Source organism: Caretta caretta, chromosome 21 (genome assembly GCF_965140235.1).
Source record: "Caretta caretta isolate rCarCar2 chromosome 21, rCarCar1.hap1, whole genome shotgun sequence".
NCBI lineage: Eukaryota > Metazoa > Chordata > Testudines > Cheloniidae > Caretta > Caretta caretta.
In genome coordinates, this window is record NC_134226.1 from 14140637 (window position 1) to 14160478 (window position 19842).

At 54.4% G+C, this 19842-nt stretch overlaps 1 protein-coding gene across 3 annotated transcripts in view; it reads right to left on the minus strand.

The window, feature by feature from the left end:
* Positions 1-19842, minus strand: part of LOC125625150 (alpha-1,6-mannosyl-glycoprotein 4-beta-N-acetylglucosaminyltransferase) — a 24866-nt gene continuing 5024 nt past the window's right edge. For 2 of the 3 annotated variants that reach the window (XM_048826853.2, XM_048826852.2), the window contains exons 2-4: positions 8411-8574; positions 7651-7798; positions 1-2283 (exon numbers count right to left, since the gene is read on the minus strand). In XM_048826853.2, the coding sequence (XP_048682810.2) occupies positions 1139-2283; positions 7651-7798; positions 8411-8512 (1395 nt within the window). In that variant the 5' untranslated portion in view covers positions 8513-8574 and the 3' untranslated portion in view covers positions 1-1138. Of the gene's footprint in view, positions 2284-7650; positions 7799-8410; positions 8575-19306; positions 19389-19842 lie in introns of those variants that run through there. The other variant, XM_075121900.1, reaches the window with a different exon arrangement.

Below are 19842 nucleotides of genomic sequence, written 5' to 3' on the forward strand. Positions count from 1 at the left end.
TGAAAAGAACCAAATATTTATTAAGTTTGTAAAAATCTCATGACTTTAAAGCCAATCTTGCGATTGTCTAAGGCTTGAGCCTAACCGTGGATACACTAGATGAACACTGCCACAGAACGGAGGAGTTCTTGCCCTTGCATTTGGCCCCATGGTGCCAGGGGCCACACAAGGCCCTGCTTCTAGCATCTCAGTTTGGTTTGTGAAGAAGTCAGGAGTGAGGAGGGGGCTGGCAAGGAGGCTGTCTTGTCTGGTTAGATTGTAAGCACTTAAGGGCAGGGATTGTCTGCTACTCTGTGTTTGTACAGCACCTACCACAACCAGGCCCCGATTTTGGTTGGTTCCTAGGCACTGCTGTAATGAATGTGATTAATAACCTGCCCTTCTCACCATGAGTGTATCCCCCTGGCATTCGGGGTACAGCATTTTGGCCGTCAGGCTGGAGAGGTTGGACGCCCAGCTCTAAATTCTCATGGGTAGAGCAGGTCGGCTGTGAGCAGTAGGATCCTAAGCCAAGGTTTCCCACGTGGCCGCCTCTGCCCTGGGAGCAACCTCACCCGCTGGGGTGCTGATTTTGCCCATGTCTGGGCTAGAGCTCCCCGGTAGACCTGCCCCGAGCCAGGCACTGCTGGCTCTCCTGACCTCCCCAGAGCCCCAGCGGTCTGCTGCAAGCACCATTCCAGGTCTCACTCCTGGGGTCTGGCCCAGCGGGACACCCTACCTGGGCTTGGTTCTGACTGCATGGCCCCCACGGGAAGCAGTTCAGAGGAGTCAGTCAGCTCTGTGGGGCCAGGCGGGGGGCCAGGCTCGCCGATACCTGGCAGTTAGTGCCCAACGACATAGGCTGCCCTGAGTATCAATGTGCTGCCTTAGCTCCCATTTCTTGCCCACCATCCTGCCACGCTACCAGGGTCCTGCCGTGCCTCTGCCCTGACCCTCACTGCCCCATCTTCCTTCCTCACTCGGCCCTGACTGTGCCTCCCCTGCAGGGAGCCATTGCCTGGGGGCGGGGGGCAGAGCCACCACCCTCCATGGCCCCTCATTGCACCAGACACCCCCAAACCGCTCGCTCGCCCCTGAGAAGGGAGGCCAGCTCCCTGCCCTGCAGGTCACCAGCAGTGCGTCTGTCCCTGCACCCCCGTTAGCTGTTTGGTGTGGTCCAGATGCTGATGCTGCGGATGATCAGCCATTCGCTCTGACTCTCCGTCACGAGGATCCGCACGCACTCCGCGGCGGCCGCCGTGCTGTTCTCCAAGCCCCTCCATTCAAAGCGTCCCTTCTCAAAGGCTCCGACGTGGGTGTACAGAGCACAGCCCTTGCCGTTCCCCTGCCGCTGGCTGCCCAGCTCCACGGCCCCCGCGCGGAGATAGTCGCTGTGGCGCTCCTTGGAGCCGGTGTGGACCTGGAGCCGTGAGATACGGGCAGGCTGGTGGAACACGATGGTGAAGTGGCTGCCGGCAGCTGGGGCTTTCCCCCAGAAGTACTCCGGCATCGTGCTGTAGGCCTTGCTGGGCAGGTAGGCCTCAAAGGTGTCTATGTCCGTGAACATCACAGCCGGGGGGTTGTCAGGCAGGTCCAAGGAATCTGCCTCGAAGTCATCGTCTTTCAGCTGGTTGACTGTCCCTTGGAAGGAGGAATACAGGCCCATGTGCTGGAAGAGGGATGGCTTGAAGCGAATCACCTTCTTCTGGGTGAGCAGCAGGCGGAAGTGCCCCAGCAGCCAGTCACACGGCATTTCCTGGTAGAACAGCAGCAGGAACTGGGCCAGCTGGGGCAGGTCGCTGGAGTGGTAGAGTTTGCCAATGTAGCCCAGCTTGGAGAACTCCAGCATGACCCAGTAGGAGCCTTCCTGGGATGCCACTGCCTTCCTGATGGCCGTCAAGAAGGACTTGGAGCACTCCACGTCGTCCTCAATCATGAGGTAGTAGGAGGAAAGGTTGGCAGCGAAGCTGAGGAGATAAGCATAGTCCACGTTCTGCTTGGATCTGAACCGCACTCGATCCTCGGCGTCATTGTAGTTCCTCTTCAGGCCTTCCAGGGGCGGGTAGCACTCCGGAGGGGCATGGATAACCAGCAGCTGGCCCCGGAGGAGGTGGGGAGTGAATCTTGCGGTAATGTCCATCACCACCTGGGTGTTCCACTCCGAGTCCGGGTCAGCCAGGTGCACCACCACCACCATCTCCTCCAGCTCCTCCTGGGTTGACTGACTGAAGATGGACTTCAGCGTGTCCAGGAGGTAGTTTCCTCGCTTCCGCTTGACGGACGACATCCCCACAGTGAGGAACTCTGAAACGCGGAGAGATGAAAGGACAGACATGAGCACCGCTGACACGTCAGGAAGGCCCAGACCTTCATGGTATTTAGGTGCCTAACTCCCTTTGAAATCCAGGAGAGTTGGGCACCTAAATCCCCATAGGGTGCGAGCCTAGCTGATTTCATCTGAAGCCAATAGCAGGTCCTTGTGTTTCAGCACAGGCTGACGCCCTGTACTGTAGCCTCTAGGACTGTCTCAGAGGGTGGCTGGGCCTTTGTGGGGAGTTGTGCCGAGCCTTACAGATGATGGATCGGCTACATCCCACCTGAGATGGATCCACTAGGGATCTGGTCATTATCGAAGCCAGCATGGCTCAACTGGGAAGAGGAGGGAAGGAAGGCCTGGGTCCAGCAGGAGAGCTATGGGAAGCAAGTTGGCTCCTGTGTGAGGCGCTGGGGCAGGGTCTGACCCCCAGGCAAGTAGTCTGTAGAGTAGGAACTTGTAGGAAATAGGCAGGTCCCTGCAGGAGACTCCGGATTAGGGGCAGAGATGATTGATGTGCTGCATTAGCATTGTGTGGCAGAAATAAAGCCGAAGCCCGAAGAAAAGGGCCTGAGGGTAGGGTCTGGGGGTAGGGTCCCTCCTGCCTGGGCTGTGAGGGGACAGGCGAGCAGCCTACAGAAGGTCTGAATGACATAAGAACGGCCATCCCGGGTCAGAGTGATGGTCCATCTAGCCCCGTAGCCTGTCTTTCGACAATCGCTGGTGCCAGGTGCTTCAGAGGGAGCGAACAGAACAGGGCAATTATCGAGTGATCCATCCCCTGCTGCCCAGTCCCAGCTTCAGGCAGTGAGAGGTTGAGGGACACCCAGAGCATGGGGTTGCATTAGGGACACCCAGAGCATGTTAATAGCCACTGAACTTTCCTAATTCTTTTTTGTTCCCAATTATACTTTTGGCCTTCACACCATCCCCTGGCAATGATTCCCACAGGTTGACTGTGTGTTGCGTGAAGAAATACTTCCTTTTGTTTGTTTTAAACCTGCTGCCGATTGATGTCACCAGGTGATCTTGTGTTATGTGAAAGGGTACATTACACTTCTTTAGTCACTTTCTCCACACCAGTCATGATTTTACACACCTCTATCATATCCCCCCTTAGCCGTCTCGTTTCTAAGCTAAACAGCCAGTCTTCTTAATCTCTCCTCATCTGGAAGCTGTTCCACACCTCAATCGTTTTTGTTGCCCTTCTCTGTACTTTTTCCAATTCTAAAATATCTTTTTTGAGATGGAGTGACCAGAACTGCATGTAGTATTCAAGGTGTGGGTGTACAATGGCTTTATATAGTGGCATGATATTTTCTGGTGTATGGTTCCTAACGTTCTGTTCGCTTTTTTGACTGCTGCTGCACATTGAGTGGATGTTTTCACAGAACTCTCCACAATGACTCCAAGATCTCTTCCTTGAGTGGTAACAGCAAAATTAGATCCCATTTTGTATGTATAGTTGGGATTACGCTTTCTAATGTCCATTAATTTGCATTTATAAACATTGAATTTCATCTGCTATTTTGTTGCCTAGTCACCCAGTTAGTCTGCTGTGGACTTAACTATCTTGAGTAATTCTGTGTCAGACTTTGCCACCTCACTGTTTACCCCTTTTTCCAGATCATTTATGAATATGTTGAACTACATTGGTCCCCGTTCAGATCCTTGGGGGACCCCGCTATATGCCTTTCTCCATTCTGAAAACTGATCATTTTTTCCTGCCCTTTGTTTCCTATCTTTTAACCAGTTACTGATTTATGAGAGAATCTTCCCTCTTATGCCATGACTGCTTACTTTGCTTACAAGCCTTTGGTGAGGGACTTTGTCAAAGGCTTTCTGAAAATCTAAGTACTGGATCACCCTTGTCCACATATTTGTTGATCCCGTCAAAGAATTCTAATAGATTGGTGAGGCATGATTTCCCTTTATAAAAGCTGTGTTGATTCTTACCAAACAAATAATGTTCATCTATGTATCTGGTAATTCTGTTCTTTACTATAGTTCTAACCAATTTGCCTGGTACTGAAGTTAGGCTTACCAATCTGTAATTGCCAGGATTGCCTCTGCAGCCTTGTTAAAAAAAATTAAAATAAATCGGCGTTACATTAGTTATCTTCCAGTCATCTAGTGCAGAGGCTGATTTAAATGAGAGGTTACAGACTACAGTTAGTAGTTCTGCAATTTCACATTTGCGTTCCTCCAGAACTCTTGGATGAATCCCATCTGGCCCTGGTGACTTATTACTGTTTAGTTTATCAATTTGTTCCAAAACCGCCTCGATTGACACCCCAATCTGGGACAGTTCCTCAAATTTGTCACCTAAAAAGAATGGCTCAGGTTTGCGAACCTCCCTCACATCCTCAGCACTGAAGACCATTTTAAAGAATTCATTTAGCTTCCCTGCAATGGCCTTATCTGCCTTGAGTGCTCCTTTAGCACCTCGATGGTCCAGTGGCCCCACGGCTTGTTTGGCAGCTTCCTGCTCCTGATGTACTTTTAAAAGGTGCTGTTAGTTTTTGTGTCTTTTGCTAGTTGCTCTTCAAATTATTTTTGGGCTGCCTAACTAGACTTTTACACTGGACTGGCCAGAGTTCATGCTCCTTTCCATTTTCCTCGGTAGGATTTGACTTCCAATTTTTAAAAGATGTGTTCTTGTCTCCCCCCACCCCTTTTACTCTGTTCAGCCATGGGGGCATTTTTGGGGTCCTCTTTCTTGTGGGTCTTGAGAGCGACAGCACTTGGCTGGAACTCAGGAGATTTGGATTCGTTCCTGGCTATGACACACATTTCCTGCGCTATGTTGGACGTGTCACTTAGGAGCACGTTCTCAACAAAGCTCAGCTTCTATTTAGGCACCTCAATAAGAGCCAGATCTTTACAAAATGCTCATTGCCCAGTGTGCTGAGAGGTCTTGAAAAATCTGACCCTTCATTTCTCCAGGCTTCAGTTCCCTGACTGTAAAACGGGGGGGACGGATGACACTTCCTTTCCCCAACTTTGTGTCTGTCTTGTGTATTTCAATGGTAGGCTCTAGGAGTCAGGAAGCATATCTTACAAATTGTTTGTGTAGCAGCTAGCACAATGGTAAATGTGAATTGTTTAATGATGCTGGTAATTTCAGGAGAACTGTGTGTGTGTGTGTGTGTGTACCAGCCCTTAGCTTATTCATCATGTTCTCTTGTTAATTTCCCCTTTGTGTCCTACCTAATCTTTCTCAGTGAAAAGCTCCAAGCCTGTGTTGTTTAATCAGAGTGGAATAGCTGCCATCTCTCCTGACCCCAGATGACCCAACCACTCCCACTGCACCTCCAAACTGTTGCAAGTGAGAATTTGACTGCCCCCAGAAAACCCTCCATGAACACACAAGTCAGGACAGGGTCTCCTCTCTCTTCTGCCGGTCCCCTTCCCTAAGGTTGAGCAGGAGTGGGGTACCAAGAGTTGCACAAACAGAGCTAGAAGGAATCTGTATGTCTTGTGCCAGATCTTTTTGCCCATTGAGTGTCAGTGTCACGCCATCTATGCCAAGGGGAAACTCCCTTCCTGGCTGGGATGGGGGACACTAACCCCACACTGAGCCGGCAAGGGTTATGGGGCTGCTGTGGGCCCACTCAGGCCTGCATTGCTGCCAGGTAATGAACAAATGGGCAGTTAAAAAGGGAAGTGGACAGCTCAGCAGGTGGCTGGCTGTCCAAAGAGGAGAACAGACCTTTTATCTTTTGCTTCCTAAGGAAAGGATCAGCCCAGAGCCTCTGCAGAGACGGCTGACTGGGTGCCAGAGCTCTAGGGGGCAAAAGGTGGGCCGGGCGCAGGATCATGGAGTTTGTTTTTGGAAGTAAAGCAGTAAAGCAAAGCAATAATTCACGGGCTGCCTGGGCCAGGCCTGTGAGTCCCAGCGAGACTTTGGCAGGGTGGGGAAATGCGTCATTACACTCTGGTGGACTTTTGCACCCTACGTGAGTCTGCCCTGGATCTGGAGAGAGACGGTCCAGAGCTGTGGTTATCAACGTTTTTGATACCAGGGGGTCTGTGGTTTGTCTCGGCCCCGGGGGCAGGGGGTCACATGCTCCCATTTGCAGCAGAGGGAAAGCCACAGCCCACTGTTGTTTCTGTTTTGGGCTCTCTGTGAATAGCTCCTCAGTGACAAATGTCTGCCGCCGCTCTGGAGAGACTCAGCCGTGTGTTTGCTAGAACCTCGTGAGGGTGTGGCAGCTTGTAGCTTTCAGAGGAGATAACAGATAGAGGCTATAGGGGAGCCTAGCCTTTAACTTGACCTGCAGACTAACGTGACAGCTACAACCTGCCTTGTCTTCACTAGGATGTTAACTCAGGTAAAGCCCACACCATTCTTCTGAGTAACCGCTCCCAGACCTCTCAAACGGGCGAGCCTCGCCACGGGCAAGCCAGCCAAGCCCAGCACCCGAACACAGGCACAGATTCATAGAACCACAGAGTTAGAAGGGACCACAAGGGTCCAGCCCCCTGCCACGATGCAGGACTTGTGGTGTCTAACTCATCCCAGACAGACGGCTCCAGCCTCCTTCTGAAAGCCTCCAGTGAAGGAGCTTCCACAAGCTCCCGAGGCGTCTGTCCCATTGTCCTGCTGTTCTGACCGTTAGGAAGTTTTTCCTGAGGTTTAATCTAAATCTGCTATGCTGTAGTTTGTTCCCATCGCCTCTTGTCCTGCCCTCTGTGGCCAGAGAGAACAACCTTTCTCCATCTTTTTTATGGCAGCCTTTCAAGTATCTGAAACCGCTATCATGTCCCCCCTTAATCTCCTCTTTTCCAAACTAAACATAGCCAGTTCCTTCAGCCTTTGCTCGTAGGGCTTGGGATCTATCCCTCTGATCATCTTTGTCACTCGCCTCTGGATCCTTTCCAGTTTCTCTACATCCTTTCTAGACATCGGTGACCAAAACTGGACTCCGAACTCCAGCTGAGGCCTAACCAGTGCCGAGTAGAGCGGTATTCTCTCTCAGTGCAACCTAAAATTGCATCTGCTTGTTTTGCAACAGCATGGCATCGCTGACTCATGCGGAGGTTGTGATCCACCACAGCTCCCAGATCCTTCTCAGCCGTGCTGCTGCCAAGCCGGATATCCCCCGGTCTGCATCTGCGCCAGTTACAGAAATCGGTCAGCCTGCTTCCCAGCAGCCACTCTGCTATGGCAGTGCCTCTAACCCAGCGTTTCTCGCCAGTTCCTGAGATCTCCCTGACACAGTTTAGGAAGGCAGCAAGTCAGACCCCCTGGTATCAAAAACGTTGATAACCACAGCTCTGGACCGTCTCTCTCCAGATCCAGCGGCTGGCAGAGAACGCTGGAGGCTAAAGCAGGCCGGTCCTGGGATACTCACTCTTCCTGGAGGCGGGGGAGCCGGCGAGGTAGCGATAGGAGACGTTCCTGGAGGCAGAGGCGTTCCACAGCTCCTGGGAGCTGCGCAGGTTCCCGTCGGGTTGGAGTGGCTGCAGAACCGTTTCCTGGGCCCAGCGTTTCACCTCCTCCTGGGAGCCGGAGCAGAGCCAGCGTTAGCTGCCGTTAGCACACCCCAAGGCAGGCCAGTGGCAGATACACCTCGTCCGCCACGGGGCGTCCATTCCAGCCCAGAGCCCCCTTTGCTCAGGAGGGCTAGAGCTGGAGATCAGCACCCCCTAGCAGCCCTGCGCCATCGCCCACCCGCCAGTCATGCCCTCCCCCTGCTCAGACTTCTCCACCTGAGTGCGGCAAGGGAGGAGAGGCCATGAAGCCCCCAATTCAGGGACAGGAGGTGGGGTTAGGAGAGGGGAGTGTGGACCCCAGAGTGAGGGGAGGGGATGCGGGAAAGCCCATGGGGCAGGGCAAGGGGAGGGACAGGGAAGGGATGCGGGGCAGCCTGGTGCAGGGCCAGGGGAGCACAGACCCCAGACTGGGGGCTGGGGATGCGGGGCAGCCTGTGGGGCAGGGCAAGGGGCGGGATGGGGAAGGGATGCGGGGCAGCCTGGGGCAGGGCCAGGGGAGCCCAGACCCCAGAGTGAGGGGAGGGCAGCCCTGGGGCAGGGGAGGGTGCTGGCACAGCAGTTTGGGAGCAGAGGGGCAGGCAGAGGCGAAGTCTCCGCCCAGCCCAGCCTGGTACTCACCACCAGTGGGTCCTCCGGGCACTGCAGGCGGGTGCTGAGGAACAGGAGCAGAGCCAGGAGCATCAGGGCAGTGGCGAGCAAGCGCTTTGGGAAGCATCTCATGGCAGCTGGGCTCCGCGGGCAGGGGCTGGCTCCTGGGGGCGTTGCCAGTTTCAGCCAGGCTCCTTCGGGGGAGAGGCGAGAGCGCATGAGGGGCACGGTTCGGAGCAGCGCGGCCTGCTCGGGGAGCAGGGCAGGGAGGGCTGCCGAGCAGCCAGCCAGCGCCTCGGCTCTCATGGCGCAGAGAGCCGGGGTCCCAAGCGGCTCTCACCAGCTCCCGTGACGAGCCTGGAGCTGCGTGGCACAGGCCAGCTCTGAGGGCGAGGGGCCCGGCGGGGAGCTGGGGGTGTTTGCTGGCTCTGCAGGGGCCAGGAAGAAACCGCCACAAACAGGCTGAATTCCTGGATAAACTTCGGATCTGCCATATTCAGTTCTGCCACCTGACATGAGCTCCCTTGACTAATTTGTCAAATGGACAGGCGAATACTTGGTTTCAGAGGGGCAGCCGTGTTAGTCTGTATCCGCAAAAAGAACAAGAGGACTTGTGGCACCTCAGAGACGAACCATTTTGAGCATCGTGCTATAGCTCACTTCATCGGAGGCGAATACTTGACTGCCTCCTTGGGCTGGGGGAGGAGGGCTGCGAAGTACCTGAGCATATAAACAGCACTCAGGGCAGATGGGTGCACCACCCACTGGTCTAGAGCATATTTGAAGGGGGAGGCTCTCTCTCCTCCCCCCCACAACTCCAGTGGTGAGATGTCCCACAAACCCCGGTCCATGAGAGCTCTGGGGCAGTTCCACCGCCAGATCCGATCACGGCCCTGAGCGCTGGAAGATCTGCAGGCACAGATCCATGTGTACGGTGCACAGCCGCTCCTGGGCTCCGCCAGATAAGTAAAGCAACTTGTCTAGGGGGCTGCACCTGAAGGTCACGAGGAAACATCAGCTACTGCAGAACATGCCTGCAGACACAGGTGAAAGGAGCACACCTTGGGGTGGCTCTGACCTCCTGGCTTCCCAGGTGCCCTACGCGATGTTTGTTTTGCACTCTAAAGCCTTTGATGATCTGGCTTTTGTCGTCCCTTGGCTCTCTTCTCAAGTGATACCTGGAATTTCAGAGCCGGGGGGTGACTTGTGCTATCAGCACCCAGCACCCTCAGGTGCAGCCTGTGACCTGCAGCAGGAGTCTGGCATGAAAAGCTCGGGCAGATTCGGGCCGAGGAGAGGCAGCTGCACAAGAGTAGACTGAGTTTTGTTCCCTGTCACGCACGCTATGCGGAGCCCAGGGCCTGTTCCAGGGCGTCTCAGCTCCCCTCTGACCACATGAGCTGGCTTCAAATCCCAGCCCAGGTACGAGCGCTTGGACGCACCAGGTGCTGGACCCAGTCTCCGGGGGTTAAAGGATATGAATGGCGGGGTCTTGCTCACGACACTTGATGGCCACCAGTAAATAGGAACCCCAAACTGCTCAGTACATGAATCCAGCCAGCCCGGGCTCCTGGCGCTCCTACCACCAGCTCCGACAGAGGAAGGTGCAAGAAATCCCCTAAGGAGCAATTACGGACGAACCTGCCCACAGAAGTTTTGCCCTGACCCCAGTCATGTGCTAGTGGGTAGCAGGAGGGTTTATTAGTCCTCTCTAGCTTCCCTTTTGCCTTGGGAGGATGGGCAGGGCCCCCAGTCAACACTGGCTAAGTCACTTATTATAAATGTTATGGAATTGTTCTGGCAATGATGCAGATGCCCTCGAAACACATTACAGCCCTTCACCCTGCCCTTTCTAATACCTGCTGGCTGCTACCGAGGCAGAGACGTGTGTGATGGGATGAAGGAAACTGCCTCCACAGGCCTTGGGTACCACCCGTGTGAGATGTGGGCAAGCAGTCTCACTGCCGCATCATTCGGTTTGCTTGATGCACACGCCTCCCTGGGCCTGATCCGATTGGCACAGGAATAGCCCCCCCTCAGTAGGGACAGCTATCCCGCAGTCAGAGGGGCGACTGCAGCTCATGCGGACATACCCCAGCTAGCTTGAAAGCAATAGCCGCGAAACCCCGACAGCATGGAGCTCACTCACCCAGGTATCGCGACACACCTCACCAGCCCAGGAAGGACGGATACCACACCAGAGCCTGTTCTGCCCCTGCCCGGCACCAGCTCCTCCAAGCTCTTCCCTCAGCCAGTGCGCAGAGCCAGGGCCTCCCACAGGAACCTTTCTACTTCCTGCAGCTGTTGCTCCCACCCTGTGAACCAGGGAGCCAGCTGGGTTCTTTCCCTGACCACAGCAATTCCTGCCAGCATCAGGGTACCAGCCACTCTCCACCGAGCTCTTGCTGGCCTTTATAAAGACCAGATGCTTTTCAAGCTATCACCTGATGCCCTGGCCCCACAGCCTGCGGACTTATTAGTCCCAGGTGGACTGGGTCCATCTCCCCTTAAAGGGGCCAGGCATGCTGTGACACCTATCTAAAGAGTTCTGGAAGCGCCCGTCATGGCGTCCATAGTTAAAGCTGAGTGAATTGTGTTCTTAAAGCAAGGACTCAGCTTGTTCATTATGTCCAGAGAACACAGCATCAACCCTCTAAATTACAGCACTCACTCGGAGCGTAAGCCAAATTCTGAAAGAATTTACAAATCAATCTAGTAGTTTAGGAGTGGAAACGGATTTAAAAGTGGGCCTTTAGAAAGTTAGCATTTGGCATCAGGTTTGGTTGTTTTTTTTCCCCCCCTCAGCTTAGTCATTGTCTATCTAGGCAAAAATTGGCAGGGAGATGAATCCTGAGCAGATCCAGTGCAAAGGGTAGTTTTTGAAAAGAAATATGTAGGATTTCAGACTGCAGAAAACATGTAAATTGTTAACCATGACAGCAATTAACCATCGGAACAATTTACCAACGGGTCGTGGTGGATTCCTCATCATTGACAATTTCTTAAATCAAGGTGGGATATCTTTAAAACAACTCACTAAAAACTGCCTGTTGCCAAAACGGCCACTGTCTGCCATTGTCCTCTGTCTACGGCCTGCCTTGGAGGCAATATGGTTGAGAGCAATGGGAGAAAGCTGCCATCTTGGGAAAGGGCAATTCTTTGAGGGCGTCTCAGAGGGAGAAGATTCCCTGTGCCAGTCTCTGCTGACGTGAATGTTCAGTTCTGAAAAATAAGGGCAGAGAATTACCACTAATCCTGAATCATGCTGTCCAGATCTACCCAGTAGGATGGGCAGGGGAGAAGGGAAACTGGTATACGTGCGTGGGGAGAGCAGGAGGGGAGGGGAGGTGGGTGTTGATCCCACTGCTTTGAGCTGATCTGGGGGTGCAAGTTTATAAGACATGGTTGGCTCAGTCATCGGGGTCCTACCTCCAGCCCAGGACTCCTGCAATGAGAGGGGAGCTCTCCAGAGCTGGAGGCCTGGGGGACCTATAGTGATGTTATTGCAATCCCGCGATAACTGCAAAAAGGATACCAGGGCCTCACAAAATGCTGGGCTTGAAAGTCCATGCAGGTGCCCACCCCAGCACAGGACTTAAGTGCAAGAGAGTCTCATCCGGTTCTTGCAGAATGGCCCAAAAGACAGAACTCCAAGCACCTCCCCTACCTACATCGCCTGTAACTGCCCCACTAGTCCATGATCTGCGGGTGCTCCGCACCTCTGGAAATCAGGTCAAGGGGTCTCAAAGCTGGTGCCCACAATAGCTGCCCCATTTCACAAATATTGGCCTTAAGTTCAGCTACTCACTGGAGAAGAATCGAGACCTTTAACAAGATGCCAGTCCTTTTAAGCCTGACTGGAGAGCTGTGCCAGAGGAAACCAACCATGACATCTCCGGTTGACTGGCACCCTGTTTTCAGACAGGAAACAACCAGCTGCCCATATTCAGGGGAGGGATCCTGCTCTTGTGGACCGAGGTGCGACCCCACAGCGGAGCTCTCAACACCCCTTTGCTCACGCACTCCTGCACAAGAACGCAGCTGGCCCGTTACCACACACTGACAAAGTGCTGAAAACGACGTTCTCACAGAGAGGACGCGGCGGTGGGAAAGAGTCCAATGCACTAAGTAAATTCAGGAGTCAGCTGCTGCACCTGCCTCCTTGTCCACTTAATCACAGATCCTGGGCCAGGCTCCACAAGCTGCCTCTGCCCTGGTTTCCTCTCCACGCAGGGACTGTGTGGGCAGCGTTGCAGACGATAACTCCTGTGGTGGAAGCCTGCCCAATCCCATATCTGGAGGGCAGTTTGCAATTCCTGGCCTCCCTTGATCCACAGGCTGTCCTCTGGTTACGGAACCTAGACATTGCACCTGGACGTCTGCATGCAAGAGGAAGGAGTATCAAACCTGCCTTGCTTTCCGCTCTCTGGCCAAGTAACTTCCCTTCCAGTGGAGGCCAGGAACATGCAGACAGTCAGGACAAAGAGGAGGATGGGAACCTGAAATTCAGGTCCAGCTAACAAGCCAGGTGTCTCAAACAAACCTCTTTTACAAACATCCCCACCCCGCCAAGGAATTCCCTGTATCAACCAAACCACGCTCTCCTAGAGGGCCAGGCCTAGCTAGGGGACACACAATGAGACTTTGATGGGGTCTGCAGGGCTAACTGGGGCTCTTCCCTGCACTCCAGGATCCCCGATTCTACCTCCTTCACAGCTCTGGACTGATGAAAGGGAGTGTGATGATGTTACACGATGTTCATATATTATTGAAAGGTCTGGGCAGGAAAAGCTCCTTGCATTATGTTCTCAGCCCTGCCCGCTGGCATCTGCTCCAGTGCCAGGCTGAAATAGTCCATAGCACTTAGAGCATTAGGGAATGAGCTCTCCCAGGAGGACTATCCTCTGTGGGGGCAGGGGAGAAACCAAGGCACAGGAAGATCGGAGAGGATGACCTTGATGGAGTGAGACAGGGTTTTACCATTAGGAATTCTGGCCTGGTCTACCCTGGAAGACATTCTAGGTGACGGAGGAGTTGGTGGGGTTGTGACATCATGGGTACCAAAGAAGTGAAGTCTGTAGAGACAGGAATGGAAGGTATTTTTACTCAGACGGTTTAAAGTTAATTGGCTTGTTTGTGTCAGCAGTGGCCAGAGCACTGGACTGAGACTTGGGGAAACCTGAGTTTAATTCCTAGTTCTAGTTATTCATTAATTCCTAGTAATTCATTGGCCTGCTGGGTGACCCTGGGCAAATCACATCGTCACTCCGTGCCTCAATTTCCCCATCTGTAAAATGGGGATAATGATCCTGCTCTTCCTTTCTGGAATGCTTTGGGATCTGCGGAGGGAAAGACCTAGCGACTATTTTTATTTAATACACACACACCCAAGGAAAGCTCTCCCAGCGCTCCCACTGCAAGAGTTCTTCCAGTGTGCACAGACCCGAGCTAGCTTTGCTCTCACTAGCAGGAGTGCTGACAGCCGTGAAGCTGGGGCAGCACGGGCTGAGTCCACAGCCAGGGTCCCAGGGAGGATGGTTACTGGTGCAGCACGTGCTGCTGCGACTTCACTGCTATTGTTATTGGAGCGAGCTAGTGCAAAGCTGGCTTGGGTATGTCTGCTGTCACCCCTCCGGTTGTGTCTGCAGTCACCCCTCTGCTGCCGTCACCCCTCCGGTTGTGTCTGCCGTCACCCCACTGCTGCTGTCACCCCTCTGATTGTGCCTGCCGTCACCCCACTGCTGCCGTCACCCCACTGCTGCTGTCACCCCTCTGATTGTGCCTGCCGTCACCCTTCTGATTGTGTCTGCTGTCACCCCTCTACTGCCGTCACCCCTCCGGTTGTGTCTGCCGTCACCCCTTTGCTGCCGTCACCCCTCCGATTGTGTCTGCCGTCACCCCTCTGGTTGTGTCTGCCGACACCCCTCTGCTACCATCACCCCTCTGCTGCCGCCACATCTCTGATTACCTTGTAGACACCCTCCAGGAGCCAGACAGTACATCTCAGGCCCCAAAGAGAAAGCAGGAGCTTCAGGATGCATAAGGACCAGTTCCTCTGGGTATTTGGGTTCGCCACTGGAGTGGTTTCCCAGCTTAGACGCTCCCATTTCCAGCCCAGTAATGGCTCCTGATGGCGGCCGGCACCTTTAGTCCCACTGGTGTCTTTCAGTGAGAACGGATCCCCATAGCTAGCAGCAGTCCCGAGCGAAAGCCACTCAGCAGGCTCCTCTTCATTGCCATTGACTTCCGCACACATCCAGGCTCTCTGCAACAAAGAACCTGGAGGGTGCGTCTCACCCCCGCCGATGAGGGATGAATCTTGCATCCACTGCAGACCGAGGTGAAAAGCCCATGGACGTTAGTGGGACTAGGGTTTTGCCCAGGGACTTTTCCTTTTACGTATGTAAAAAAAAAAAAAATAATCTAGGGAATTTAGGGCCTGACCCATTAAGGTCAGTGGAAAAACTTCAGCAGACTTTGAAGTCGGGCTCACAATACACAGAAAGGTCCGGGTATGTGAAACCTGACCGACAGCAGGAGAGTTAAACTCACACAACCAATGCTGTGTCTCCAACCCCTGCAGCCCCGTGGTCACAAGACACAATGCTCGGCTTGGGCCTTTTAACAATTTTCACATCTTCTCTGGAGAGGTCTACTGCCTGTATTCCTACATAATGTCTCTTTCCACCGGGGTGGCCAACCGGTGGCTCTGGGGCTGGAGCTCCAGACGCTAGCTTTCCAATGGGCTGGGGGGTGCTCACTGCTCAACCCCCTGCCTGCCCCCTCTTCACTCCCTTCCCCAAGGCCCCTGCCCCTTCCTCTGAGCCTGCCATGCCCTCACTCCTCCCCCTCCTCCCCCCCCCCCTGCACACATGAAACAGCTGATTGCAGGAGGCGTGGGGAGGGAGGGGGAGGCACTGATTGGCGGGGCTGCCGGTGGGAGGCACTGGGGGCTGGAGGAGGGGGAGTGGATGGGGGGCTGCTGATGTATTCCTGTGGCTCTTTGGCAACGTACATTGGTAAATTCTGGCTCCTTCTCCGGCTCAGGTTGGCCACCCCTGCTTTCCACAACCACTAACTGCTGTCAGGGTTGTTTTGTTTCTGATATTTACCCGTCAAGGATTTGTAAGTCACATTGTCAGCGCTTCCAAAATAAATTGTTAAAAACAAAGAAAACAACTTCCATCAGCGCCCAAGAGTAAGGCGGCTCAGGCCCTTCCAGGACCGAACAGTCTTCAGTCACTCATGCATAGATCACAAGTGCTTTGCCTGGTTGTCTAGCAGAGCGCCCAAAGTCCCACTGGGGAGTACCAGGGGTTAAAGCTGTGACTCAGGGCAGTGGTAACCTTGATTTCGGTGACTTCTAGGGTGACCAGCGGTCCCGATTGTATAGGGAATACATTTTTTGCGAATACAGACTAACACGGCTGTTCCTCTGAAACCTGTATAGGGACAGTCCCGCTATTGGGGGCTTTGTCTTATATAGGCTCCTTTTACCCCCAACCCCTGTCCCGATTTTTCAGCCTTGCTGTCTGGTCACCCTAGTGAAGTAGCACAATGCAAGTTGATTGTTGCCTTACTGATTAACTTGGGGATTTAAAATAAGAAGGTCTGGCTTCATTTTCTCACCTTGGCCACTGAATTTCTGGGCTAATTCTGGAATCCAGCCCCGCAAAGCAGCCGCCCTAGCTTGGGCTTTATTGATTGAGACCATGGCGAAGAGAAGCCAGGTCACGGGGTACTTGAGGTCAACAGACTCTTGTAAAAGGGGGGGGCCAGTAATGTTATTATGGGATGATCTTGCAGCACCATCAGTAAGGTTGCACCGAGCCTTCTGTGGAGAGACGATTTTTTTAAGTGCACTAAAATCCGCACACGTCGTCAAACTGGCCAGAGAACTGCTGGGCCAGCGGAGAGCCCAGAGAGCGTTAGCACTGGAAATTGGGGGCATTTGGTACGGGGGTTCTCGAGATTCCGCCCCCACGCTGATCTCGTTTTAAAATCTGCTGGTTCTGACTACCCTTTTTTTGCCAGAGCTAGGGGAAACCTAGAGGGAGTACTCACACACAGCTTCTATTGCTGCGCTGCCCCTCATCTCAGCTGGCTGTCAAAACCCCGTGGGTCAGCCGTGAGGAGCCTTTGGGTCTGGTTGTCCGAGGGGTGCACATGAGTGCAACAGCTCCACCATGCCAGCTGGAGTGGGCTGAGCGCCGCAGGCTGAAGCAGCGTTCCTTTGCAAAGGCAACGTTTCAAAGTGCTCTGAAATGCACAGGAAGAGTGAAATCTGGAATGCCGGATCAGAGGCTAGTTCAGCTCGGTGGGGCCACCCCGGGGTCGTTTGATCAAAGGGGTCCGGAGATACAGCTGCCCTGAAATGTCCTGCTTTTAAAATTCGGGCCTGGTGCATATCGCAGACACGCAGCAGGGAGAGCAGGGTGGGGGACGCAGCACAAAGCGCGGAGACCAGGCCAGGAGCTTATAATGGCCTGGCTTGGTGCATTATCTTGTGTGGCCAAGTTATTTTTTCTGATCCTCAGATCGACTTTGGCTGCCAACTTGCCTGCTCTGGAAGGGTACAAAGTGCTGCTAAGCATCCGTAACTCCCCTATCACAACAGGGTTTGCGGATGGATTGAGAACTCTAAGGCAAGAACCCACATCAGGGGTCACTCCCACTGCATACGCAGCCTGTCGGTGCAGCTTACGGGTGAGCTGACGTTTCCAGGCTTTAAGGCGCTTAAATGAGCACAATAGCTAATGAGCGTTGCTGGGTCATTAACTCCACAATTGAGTCTTTGTGCATACGGCACTTGTGCACTACAAGGGCTTGACGACACAGGGAAACTGACCCGCCCATCTATAACAGAATAATTTTTCCCCTAGGGCTAGGCCAGTCCATTTCCCCGTGTAGACAAGCATTCCGTCGCACTTTGCTTTTGTAACCAGGCCACAGCTCTCTCAGCCGGCCTGGCGACAGGAGCCCGACACTTTCCCACAGCCCTGCGTTGGTTCAATCCGTGCACCTGGACCTACAACGCTGCCTGGCTGCGTTCGGATTGACGCATTGCAGGGAAACGCAGGCAGCTATCCCATAGTGCCTCAGCAGGGGACAGGGCGCCTGGCAGCCGGGCACTCAGAGCAGCACCGGCAGCATGCAGGGCAACGCACTCTGGGATAGCCTGCCGCACCACGGACAGCCAGGCCTGGCCCGCCTGGTTACACAAATACCCTTAGGGAGGCCTGGTTCCAATGCAGAACAATGGGTAGGACCTGGCTCTCAAAGAGAATCCTGTGTCCGCTGAGCCCTCTGGCCAGGTGCCTGCCCGCTAACGGTACCCAGCACCTGGGGAGTGGACAGGTGACGTGGCGAGCGCCAGGCGTACCGAGCCGTTTACCGGAGCAGACAAACGTGACAGGGTGTCACCAGAGCCTGTGGGGACTTCATAGAATCATAGAATATCAGGGTTGGAAGGGCCCTCAGGAGGTCATCTAGTCCAACCCCCTGCTCAAAGCAGGGCCAATCCCCAATTTTTGCCCCAGATCCCTAAATGGCCTCCTCAAGGATTGAACTCACAACCCTGGGTTTAGCAGGCCAATGCTCAAACCTCTGAGCTATCCCTCCCCCCGCAAACATGCTGTCAAATCCTGTATGTCTCCTAAAACAATAAATTCTCCTGGGTGCATGGAATGGCTGAGGTAACCTTTCAGTGTTGGAACCCTAACTTCCTCCCTTCTTAGCTTACTGGGATGCTCACTGGGCAGCCAGAATGTGGCATGAGTGTTGGGTTTTTTCCCATTTCTAGACGGCTGCGTCTGCTTTCACGGATCTGCTGTGCTGCTCACACAGAGCTGGGCCCACGCCCAGCAAACTGGCTGCGAGGAACCGATTCCCTAGCTGGCGAGGCTGCGTGGGGAGGGGACACCAGAGATAAAACAGCGTAACCCGCAGCAAGACTTGTGTCCACCTCTCCTGTCGCAGTGGAGACCTTTAGGCCCACATTCTCAAAAGTATTTAGGCACCGAAATCCCATTGAAAGCAATAGGATTTGGGCGCATACCTACCTGTGAGAATGTGGGTCTTAAACCCGACCAGTCTGATGAAGAGACCTGATCCACCAGCAATCAGCAGGGGGGACAAGGGAGTAAGGCCACCATGAGAGCCGCTCCCTTGCGCAGGGTTGTGCTAGCAGCCAGATGGTCTGTAATAAGCAAAGGCCTCGGGGATGGTTATCGAGCCTTGAGCGAGTCCCCCTAACCTCTCTGCCTCAGGCTTCCCTATCCATCCATCCGATGCAGCCTGCTCCACCTCCCAGGGGAAGCGGAGAGTTCAGCAGTGGAAGAGCACTGCAGCTAGCAAGGCTCGTGCAGGAGCGGGCCACAGAAGCGAGCGGTGTGTGCAGGCCGGAAGAGAAGGCAGCCCCTGGCTCCCATGATTAGTGCGGAGTCCCAGGCACTCAACAGACAGGGATGGAGACAAGGACCCTTCGACAAGGAACTCACACTTTGAATAGGCAATGCACGGACGAAAGACGAGAAAATACCAAAGGATGGGACAGGAAGGTTAGCTTGGAGACAGTCAGATGACGGATCATTTCCTGTCTTTTGGCAGGGGGCAGCAGAAGAGAAGGGCTTACAGGGAAAGGGCATTTGAGAGGCAGAAGGCACCTGAGAGCAGGTCAGGGAAGAGGTGCTGATGCCAGGGTGAGCTGGGACGAGCCTGGGGCCATCATGCCGGATGGGTGGAGAGAAGTGTGGAGCTAGAGAAAGGCAGGAGTGGGGCTGCCTGGGGCCTTGCATGCCAGGGCTAGGAGTAAGCACCACTGCAGAGGGGCTGGGGAAGCAAGTAAGCAGGAGGATTTCTGGGGCAGCAGGGCTTGGGAGGGAATTGCAGGTGGGTATTTGCCAGGGCTCCCAGCCGGTAACGTACCTCGAGCTGGCTGCGGCTGCCACCCCCACAGCGAGCAGGAGGAAATCCCACAGACTCCGCTCCCTCCCACTTCCTTGCTGCCTTTGTAAAGGAGGCTGCTGCACCAGAGCAGAGCAGGAAGTCAGGCCGGATGGGGCCCAGTTCCCGGCAAACTGAGCAGCTCCTGCCTTCCTTCACCAGCGGCACGCAGCGGGGCTAAGGCAGGCTCCCTCCTGGAGCATGCATCCCGAACCCCCTCCCGCACCCCAACCCCCTGCTCCAGTCCTGGGCCCCCCCCTGCACCCAAACTCCCTTGCAGAGCCCACACCCCCTCATGCACCCCAACCCCCTCCCCAACCCTGAGCCCCTTCACAGAGCCTGCACCCCTAACTATCCCCTGCACCCCTAACTGCACTGAGCTGTTCCTCCCCCCCTGCACCCCTCCCCCCCTCCTGCACCCCAACCCTGGGTTGGGGTGCAGGAGGGGGCGAGGGATAGCTCAGTGGTTTGAGCATTGGCCTGCTAAACCCAGGGTTGTGAGTTCAATCCTTGAGGGG